The 10,438-nt window shown below is 32.0% G+C and overlaps 2 protein-coding genes across 3 annotated transcripts in view; both read right to left on the reverse strand.

The window, feature by feature from the left end:
* Window positions 1–354: 354 nt before the first annotated feature.
* LOC111696343 (uncharacterized) overlaps window positions 355–10,438 on the reverse strand; it is a 17,941-nt gene continuing 7,857 nt past the window's right edge. Inside the window, exons 3-7 of one of the 2 annotated variants that reach the window (XM_023465929.1) lie at window positions 3,215–3,285; window positions 2,732–3,115; window positions 2,485–2,538; window positions 1,068–1,140; window positions 355–559 (exon numbers count right to left, since the gene is read on the reverse strand). In XM_023465929.1, the coding sequence (XP_023321697.1) occupies window positions 492–559; window positions 1,068–1,140; window positions 2,485–2,538; window positions 2,732–3,115; window positions 3,215–3,274 (639 nt within the window). In that variant the 5' untranslated portion in view covers window positions 3,275–3,285 and the 3' untranslated portion in view covers window positions 355–491. Of the gene's footprint in view, window positions 560–1,067; window positions 1,141–2,484; window positions 2,539–2,731; window positions 3,116–3,214; window positions 3,791–10,438 lie in introns of those variants that run through there. The other variant, XM_023465928.1, reaches the window with a different exon arrangement.
* On the reverse strand, window positions 3,688–9,750 carry LOC111696357 (flavin-containing monooxygenase FMO GS-OX-like 2). The gene is made up of 10 exons (XM_023465949.1): window positions 9,640–9,750; window positions 9,174–9,294; window positions 8,451–8,519; window positions 8,022–8,177; window positions 7,620–7,686; window positions 6,886–6,943; window positions 6,189–6,274; window positions 5,476–5,537; window positions 4,185–4,267; window positions 3,688–3,790 (listed from the first exon to the last, which is right to left on the reverse strand). The coding sequence occupies exons 2-10, from the start codon at window positions 9,270–9,272 to the stop codon at window positions 3,688–3,690; spliced, it is 783 nt and encodes a 260-aa protein (XP_023321717.1). The 5' UTR covers window positions 9,273–9,294; window positions 9,640–9,750.

The following is a 10,438-nucleotide window of genomic DNA, read 5'->3' on the forward strand; positions in this document are numbered from 1 at the left end:
GAGAGAATGAATATGAAATATTAGGCTAAGGAGAGAATGAATGAGAAATGAAGAGGGAAGGTATAACTAAATGAGAATAAAGGAAGGAGGAAACAATGAATGAGAAATGAAGGAAAGAATGAATGAGAAATGACGAATGAATGAATGAATAATATAAATTTTCAGAACGTCGATTTTTTTAATTGATTCTTTTTGATATTCTCGACTCTTTTGTAAATTGTACCTGTTTAATAATGTACTGCAATTGTTAATAATATTGTACAAAAGGGCATTCACGTGAAAAGAGGAAAGAAATAAAATAAAAATTTTTTTCGTTTGAAACTTTTCATTTTCTCAAAATTTATTTATGTTCACTGAAAATTAATTATTTAAAATAAGACAAGTAAAAGAAAATAAAAATCCTTTTTTTTTGGACAATACATTGGTCAAATTCATTGATCTTTCTGTGTACGTGTTTACGTACATAGATACGATTGTCTTAAGCAGTATTGTCATGTGTACATCATCTCTGCCATGTACGACATCTTTTTAGGAAAGAACATCATATCCTCTAGGTATCCTGAATACACAAAACAAGTATAAATATAAAAAAATACATCTTTTTAGCTTTTACAAATTGTCAGTTTCTCCACAATTTATACGGAACGAGGCGGTACTTTACAATCTAAACAAGTCTGCAACAGAGAATTTCTAAACCGGTAAATAATTTATGCTATGATTATAAAGGTTTCTGTTTGCACCACTAAGTTCGGACATTTTTAATAAGGTTTTATGTACAAAAACTAAAATTTAGTTCCCTAGTATCAACTACTTACTATTTTGTTGACACTTTGTAATGTACATACAGAGCAATTCGATTTGACTGTGCTGTAATAAATTGCATTGTACTGCGCAGGTACTGTGCCAAACTGTAATGTACTGTACTGTACTGTACTGGGCTGGGCTGGGCTGCACTGCACTGCACTGCACCGAACTTTACTGTATTGTACTGTTCTGTACCGTTCTGAAATGCAAGTTCTGTACTGCTGAAAAATTCAATGTCTGTACTATATTGTACTACATTGTACCTGCCAAATCATCTGGGTTAACATCACTGTACTGCAGCCGGGCCTGTTCACTACATGTACTCATCAATCCAGTCTAAACAGATTATGTACGGATGAATTTAAGAAAAAAAACTAAACGTTCATTGTATATATTCAATATTGCATGGATTTTTGTAAGACATTCAACAACAAAAATGCAAAATATGTACTGCACGGTGTACACAGTCAGATTTGTGTAAGAAAATAACCGCACAATGTACATCGTATGTTGTACGGATTATAGTAATAGATTAACCGTGCAGTGTAAACTGTAAACTGCACGGATTAACTTGTTAGAATATATTTTCTTATATTAAAGGGACTGTAAGCGCAATTTTAAGTGACCCTCCATGCAAAGATGGCAATGCCCGATTTACAATGGTACCCAAAAAAGCTTTGTCTGATCAATTATGAATCATATATTAATATTTCTAATTCTTTAAACTGTTTATTTCCATTTCCGGTTTCTCTGCTAAAGTGACTTGCGCATTTCTTGTTTATAGGAAGCGATGGAGAAACTTTTTTATCAGAGTATGGTTTAAAGGTACCGTTGTAAATCGGGCATTGCCATCTTTGCATGGAGGGTCACTTAAAATTACGCTTACAGTCCTTTAATATAAGACAATAAATGTATATTGTACGGATTATTGTAAGATTATCGTAAGATTGACAATGTACACTGTACTGCATACCGTACAAATTAACGTAACATAAACAACTGTTAAGTATGTGTGGGTTCAGTAAGTAATAACAACATTGAAAACTTAATAGTTAACATTATGACGTCATACTTCTAGAGTTTAATTTTCATTACAAAAACCTTAGATGAATGAGTGAAAATTAGAGTTTGGAAAAACTTAACCCCAATCCGCACCGTTCACTAATAAAGAAAGTTAATAGCAGAGCAGGTTGCAATAAAGAATCTCACAAAATAATCTAACCAATCTTTATTTCTTTTCCATTAGTGTTGACTCCATATTATTAGTTTAAAAAAATGTAAATTTTTTGTTGGAATTGCAGTTTTGTCAATATTTGAATAGATAATGTTGTTCTTTAAATTCATCCAATCTAACTACAGAAAAAGAGAACTCTATTCTCAGCAGTACTAAAACTCTTATCAATTCCATAGTCTAAAATACTTGAAAAAGTTTTTTTTTCTCCTCAGAAACGAATTTTAATATGAATTTTGGAAAGAAAAAATGAAAAATGTATCCAAAAATTAAAGAATTTTCTTAACTAAAATACATATGTATTAACAGGCCATCATCGTACAACAGTTTTTGTAAAAATAATATAAACAATTTTGTATCTCTAAAATAATCTCGATACGGAGAAAACAAATATCTAGATCTTAAAAAAGTTTGAAAAAATAATTTGTTAGCGATAGAAAATAGTTCACCTTAATACTTTCAGTTTCAGGGGTAGTAGATCTTTTCCTTTTACCCGCACCTCTCTAAATATTATTGATTGATTGATTGGTTGGTTGTTTGTTTGACTGACTGACTGATTGATTGATTGTTTGATTAATTGCTTTCATCTTATATTTCCAAAATAGTCATCCAATCATTTTTTAATGATTTTTCCGATTTCCAAAAATTTGTTTTTTTGTCGTTCCATTATCTGTTAATATAATAAAGATAAATTACCGAATGACTGTTGAATGCTGGTCCGTTAAACTCATTCTTCCTCTCCTCCTCCTCGTCATTCCCCTGTTCCCTCAGGGAGATCTGGCTGAAACTCCCGAGGTCCTCGCTGCAGGAATCTCCGAAAACTTGACAATCCTTTGGCGGATTTTCTGTCACCAGCAAGGCCAGCTTACTTTTGCGGATTAGACATTTTTTCGAGGATTTTTTGGTTAATTTGTTGGAGGGTTTTCGAGCAACAACCTTAGTCTCACTGAGTGTAATAACGTGTTTAACTCTGACAGGTGCAGGACTGTCTGTTACCGATAAATTGTCAAATTTAACGGACAAAAAAGCTTCTTTTGTCTCTTTCTCTTCATACTCCGGGGTCTTCGTTGTCAAATTTTCCTAAATTTAAAAACGTTGTTTTTGCAAGTTATGTTTTAATATTTTCCTACAAAATCGATATTTTTGTGGAGAGGAGGGGGAGAAAACAAATATTTTCACCTGCTCTTCAGAAGCTTCACCTTCAAGCTTTAAGTCTCTGTCCTTCGCATTTTCAGACATTTTACATTAAACTGAAAATATAACAATCTTTAAAATCATTTTTAAAATATCAATAGCACCGTGAAATGAAGATCTCTATGAATTCTGGTTACTATGTACAATATTGATTATCAGAGCAAGTTCCAGGTGATCACGTGACATCCGTCAGTTACCATGGGAGACCCCCCGAGTTGAGGTTACATTGTGAAGATCACTTACGATCCCAGCGATCTTTTGACATCCCTGTGAACAAATGACATTTCAGTGTTAAATTGTTAAATTGTGTTAAATTCTGATGATCATGTGGCCTTAAAATCCAACATTCGGTAATCACATAAAATTCAGTGATCATGCAACATTCTTGTCACACGTATAATCGTGTGATATCTTGTTGATGTTTACGGGACATCCCTTACAGTCACGTGACATCCAGGTTACTTGGTTGGTATGATTTTCTTGAACTGTGATTGATCGATGATCTGGTATGAATTGTTCTTGTAGCTGGTGAGGTCAGCACACCTCTCCTCATGTGCATCACTACATACAATTTTATAGAAACTTTCACAAAGGAATTGAGTCTTTGCCACAAACTCTGATCTTTGCAATGTTAGAAATTTCAAACTATAAATTCGGTTAGATCAAATAAGTTTGAATCAGGTTGCAAAGATAAAGACAATTTGAGTTTGTGACAAATAGTCAATTCCTTTAAGATGAATTGAAAACGTAACACCGCCAGACGTTGCTGAATGTGATTGAAAGTAAGAACGCAATAGGAAACATTTAATTTAATCAAATTTATCAACATTTCTCTTAATAAAAAAGCTAAAAAAACCGTTAAAACTTTTTGAATTAAAGTATGATAAAAAGTTACAACATGCCGAAAGGAGCTCTTAAACAGATAAAATATTTTCTATAAAATGCCTCCCTATACATATTTTGATAAACAGGGTCTAAGGTTTCAATTCCAGCCATCTTTGCCAATTCGTCAATATACGGCCATTGCAGGGATCCCATCTAAATATTCAAACTTTTGTGGAATCTTTCTTTTGTTTTTAGAATTTCTTCAGTTTTGGTTTAATATTTAGTCAGTTCTGTTAGTTCGTTCTTTGATGGTGCAATGCAATGCAATGCAATGCAATGCAATGCAATGCAATGCAATGCAATGCAATGCAATGCAATGCAATGCAATGCAATGCAATGCAATGCAATGCAATGAAATGAAATGATCCAATGCGATGCAATGTAATGCAAATATCCAATGCATTGATCCAATGCAATTCAATGTAGTGCAATGCCAACTCGATTGATTTGTTAACAATTTGATGAAAATTTTGGTCTTTTGATTCTTCATTGTTTGATTGATTGATCGTTAAACTGGTTTTGTTATTTTTAATAAATTTTGTAATTATTTGTTTTAATTGTTTAGTTGTTTAGTTAATTGTTAAATTGAATAAAAGAAATATTTTTTTAAATCAATTGTTTTGTTTGTTCATGAAATGGGTCTGTTCACACTGCAAAATATCATGTTCAATGGACTATTAAAAGTCATAACTTAAGTCCTAACAGTCGTCTTCCTATTATTCGAGTTTCGGGTTCTCATTGTGTAGAAATTAAAATCAGATGTTGACAAACAGAGGTGCCATGAAAGACAAAAAAAAAAAATACGAACATTTATCCAAAGAGACAACAGAAAATCTAAAAGACGATCCAAATCCCATTAGACAAACACACTGCATTATTGAGAAGCAAACACATACATCCAATTAGACAAACATACCGCCAAAACAGACAAACATACCGCCAAAACAGACAAACATACCGCCAAAACAGACAAACATCAGCCAAAACAGACAAATAGACACCAAATAGACAAACAGACACAAAAATAGACAAAACCACACCAAATATCGTCTAATGATAGAAAAAAATCCGAGATTTTAGAATGAGCATATGTAGTAAGAAACGAATAGATTACCTAATAATGCCATAGTAGGATGTTCGATATTGACTAAATGTTTGAACAGCCCCTTAACCTAAAAACATGAAAATTACTTTAAAGAAATATAATAAAAAAATGGAATTAATTTTTTATTTAATATCTTAAAACTTTGACATTCGTATAATTTTTTCATTTTTAAAGCAAATTTACGAATTAAATAGTGATGTGGATTTTGGTGAATTGATTAAGAAAAAATTGACAAAAAAATGAGACAATGTATCACCTGGTTATTTTCCACAAATACGTTACAGTCTTCGGTTAGAAATGGAAACGAGAAATTATATCCTAAAGAAAAAAACTTAAAAACGTAAACGTAAAAATCTTAACATTTATATCTCAAAATCTTAACATTTATATCTCAAAATATTAACATTTATATCTCAAAAAAGTAAATTCAAATCAAAGCTTTCATGAAGATAAAAAACATAACTGTTTATAGTACAGTACAACACCTGTAGCTAGTACAGTACAATACATGTAGCCAGTACAGCACAATACATGTAGCCAGTACAGAACAATACCTGTAGCTAGTATAGTACAATATTTGTACTAGTACAGTAAAATACCTGTAGCTAGTACAGTAATATACCTGTAGCTAGTACAGTACAATACCTGTAGCGAGTAAAGTACAATACCTACATAGCTAGTACAGTACAATACCTGTAGCTAGTACAGTAAAATACCTGTAGCTAGTAAAGTTAATTACCTGTAGCTAGTACAGTACAATACCTGTTGCTAGTAAAGTAAAATACCTGTAGCTAGTACAGTACAATACCTGTAGCTAGTATAGTACAATACCTGTAGCTAGTAAAGTAAAATACCTGTAGCTAGTACAGTACAATACCTGTAGCTAGTATAGTACAATACCTGTAGCTAGTACATTACAATACCTGTAGCTAGTAAAGTAAAATACCTGTAGCTAGTACAGTACAATACCTGTAGCTAGTACAACACTATCACACTGTACCCTGCTACCATCTGTTAACAAGAATCCTGAACTACCAATACATCTCTCTATCCCTCTACACAATATCATCTTTACAAATGCAAATATTAAATTTTCATTTTCTTAAATATTTCATTGAAAATACAAATATTACTTTACTTTATTCAACATTCTATAGGTAACTCGTCAAGTGTAAGTTCAAAATTAATTCAATCATTGGATTTAATGTACATTTGACTTAATTTATTTAAATAAAAAAATATTCTATAAATTAATTTGTTATCCTAGTGGGCTTCATTTTCCCCCTAAAAGCTTCAAATTACTCATGAAAATATAATAAGTTTATTTGTTTAATTCAGTAACTAATTATCATTTCATTAATAAAATTGTACTGAACCTAATCTGAGCCAGGTTAGCTGGAAGTTTAGCAGTGATTAATGAATGATTATGCGACAAATAAACCTAAATAAAAATTTGAATTGTTGAAAAATTACCATCAGGGGCGTATTCATGGATTATTCCAGGCGGGGACTTGCATTTTTCTTTTCAGGGGGATGCTTAGCACCCGTTGGGGCCTAGAAACCTCCTTGGAAACCAAAGATTTTACTGATGCAGGGGGGAGGGGAGGGGATCTGTAATATCCCAATATATTAGGAGAACACTGGAGTTTGATCTACACTACTCTACAACGAAAACTTCAAATCTACAAACCAAGATTCAACNTTACCACAAAACTTCTCCTGTCCTGAAGGATAAACATAATATTAGGTAAACGAATGGACAGATGGATAGATGGATGGATAGATAGATATATAGATAGATAAAAGATATAAAAGATAAAAGAATCGAGTCTTTGGACAAACTCTGATTTTCTAACCCTCCATCTTTGCAACCTTTGCTAACCTTTGCTTAGTTTAACTTAGATTGTTTAACCTGAAAGAATCCTGAAGTTGAAATATCTACGACATTGGATTACAATGATATAGGGAAAAAATCACAATTAAAAAATTAACAATATTAATTCTTCTACACTTTCAAATTTTATGTAAATATTAAACTTACAATTTTAGTTTTCTGATGATTATTGATTATAGGAGATGGTTTCAAAAAATAGCTTGAATGGCAATACGAACTCAAACTGCCAAATGGTAAAAAAAATTGAAAATATAAGAATTTATTTCGTAAACCAGGCTATTCTTGTACCTAACATGAATGTTACTTTATTTTGTAAACATGTTTACATTGAAAAATTTATTTTGAAAATAATCATTGTTCGTCAGAAACGTGATTTTTTATTTTGCGTGAATATTTTCAACATTATTAACATAGATGATAGGATTACGTATAACATAATTGACATTTGGGCAAAATTGTTAATGGTGGGGAGGGGTGGGGTGTTGTATATACATTTACGGTCTTACCTTCAATATTTGGATAGATTGGTTTAGCATAGTGCCCGTTACAAACTACGATCTTATCAAACAGTTCCTGAAGTAGATTGGTTTAGCATAGTGCCCATTACAAACTACATCTTATCAAACAGTTCCTAAAGTAGATTGGTTTAGCATAGTGCCCATTACAAACTACAATCTTATCAAACAGTTCCTAAAGTAGAAAACGCGGCATGTGCGTAACTCCTTTGAGCTTCTGCCTTTAATCAATCAATAAGCCAACAAATCGACCTACCAACAAACCAACCAACCAATTAATCGACCAACTAACAAACCAATCGTCCAACCTCTCAAAAACAAATAACCAATTAACCAACCTATCAATTCGTTAACCAATCAATCAATCATCCAACTTTAAAAGTAAATTAATACCTTAGATAAGATATCTGTTTTCAAACATTTATACTCCACTTCCCAATTCCCATTTTCAAGTTCTGCTTGTTCTTTTCCTTCCCCTGGTTCTCCATTTCCTTTCTCCAAACCTCGTTTTCCATTCTGATGTATGTTCAACGGTTTGATCCTCACTACCTTGTTATATCAATTAGAATCTAAATTATCAACACAATAAAAGCAACCAATAACAATTTGTAAAACCCTACTTGCATTATTTGAGTTTGCTCATGCCTCAAGGCAAGCAAGCGATGGAGAAAAAAAATTACTTCCAACTTGGTATTTTTAACCTATTTTCTTTTAACTTTTTTCTCCAAAATCATTCTTAATAGCTTTAATTGAAAAAAATATTTTTAAAAATAATTCAATAATTTTTGAAACTTCAAATTGTTGATTGAATTAATATATTTCCTTTGTATCGAATTTAATATATTTCTCCAGGCCGAATCTTTCCACATTTTCTTCCAAGTACTCGAGAACCTGATAAACAGAGATTCAACTTTTGAATCTTTCTCTTCGATAAAACCAAATTTTTTTTTCGAATTTACGTGAAGTTTTTGAGACAATTTTTGTATATCTGAGCATCCATAAACCTTCCCTGTGGTCATGACAGGTCCTGCACAAAATTTGGACCCGATCGGCTAAGCTGTTTTAACGTTTATCGGTTACAAACAAGTAAAGAAACAAACAGACAAGTAAAGTATATGTATATATATATATATATAGACAGGAATTTCATAGATAATTAAAAACTGCATAATTAAACAAGATAAATTCATGCTTCGGAAATTATTGAATAAAAACAAAATCAAGTAAAATAAATAAATGAATAAAAAATGTAAAATGATGAAAGGATAACGGATGGGGGACAAATAATTAAAAAAAAGAATGAAAGGATGAAAGCATTAATGAAGGAATAAACTTACTATGTGAATAAATTGGAGAAGAAAGGATGAATGAATGAATGAATGAATGAATGAAGGGATGAACTACCTGAGAAGTAAGGATAAATGAATGAATGAACTACCTGAGAAGGATGAATGAATGATGAACTACCTGAGAAGGAAGGATGAATGAATGAATGAATGAACTACCTGAGAAGGAAAGATGAAAAGAATGAATGAATGAATGAACCTGTGAATGATGAATGAATGAATTGTTGGATGGATTGAATGGAATCCCTGGAAACATCATGAGCTCCTTTGGTAGGTTTGTTTTTAAGTTCTTGTACATACTCGAGTGTACAGGCTCTCCCCTAGATAAAATCATTATTAGATATAATAATATTTAACAGTGTACACTGTACTGTATATATTCTGGTCGGATCAAACAGCTGGTGTTTTTAGAAATGCATGTTCGGCGAAATACAGGGTGTATATTTTCTTGAAAAAACATCCCCCCAAACGGGAAAAATAAATGATTTTTGGGCAAAATATATATATATATTGGGGTAAAAAGTATCAAAATGAATTTAAAAACATGCTTTTTGATATCCATTTTCATTTTTTTCCCCCAAATCATCAAACATCATTGGTTCTGAAAAATATACATCCCTGGGCCGTAAAAAGGGCAAAATATTCATATTTTAACATTATTTTACCTATTATCCAACCCTGTATGTTCCTGATAGACCCATGTCCCCCCAACACAGCCAGTTTGCTCAAATACTGTCGGACAAATTCTAAACAAAATTTATTTTAAACTAGCTTGAGAGCCCAGCGTTGCCGAGGTTAACTCTCGTCGCTTACCCGCGCTTGGTCTTAAATTATTATTTTTATCAAACAAACCACTCAACTGAGAATCTCAAAAGAACAAGCTAAGAACATTCCCGTGGTTTTCCCGAGTACCCCAATCAAAATTTGAGGCCAATCGGTCAAGAGATTTATGATTTAAGATCGGACAGACAAACAGAGATTACAACGTTGTATATATAGAAGCTGTTTTTTGTGTGCAAATGAATAGGTTTATTGATGAAATTAATATATAGTTATCTGTATGCATAATTCCGATTGCATAAAGGAATGAAAGAAAAATTGTGGATTAATCAATATTAAAAATTAAATATGCAAAATCAAGGCCTTTTCAGAGACTGATGACGTAATTTCGGGCGGCCTTCTTTTTCCAATTAAAAGTTCGATTCACAACGATACTTTAAAAGGCTTTGTCTAATAAGTGTGAATTCTAGATATCCATGTTAATTTTTTAAAATCAATTTGTTTCAACTGTGGTTTTCCTGAAACATGTGAGTCATGCGCATTTAAACTGCAGAAACAATGGGAAAGTTCACAATTTTAAAGTTAGCTAATTTAGTTAAAAGTTGGAAGGGTACTGTTGTCATTCGGGCATGCTCCTCTAGAAATGGAGAGTCATTTTAAATTACATCTCTGTCAGAATCTTGA

The sequence above is a fragment of the Eurytemora carolleeae genome, unplaced genomic scaffold (assembly GCF_000591075.1).
Source record: "Eurytemora carolleeae unplaced genomic scaffold, Eaff_2.0 scaffold28, whole genome shotgun sequence".
NCBI lineage: Eukaryota > Metazoa > Arthropoda > Copepoda > Calanoida > Temoridae > Eurytemora > Eurytemora carolleeae.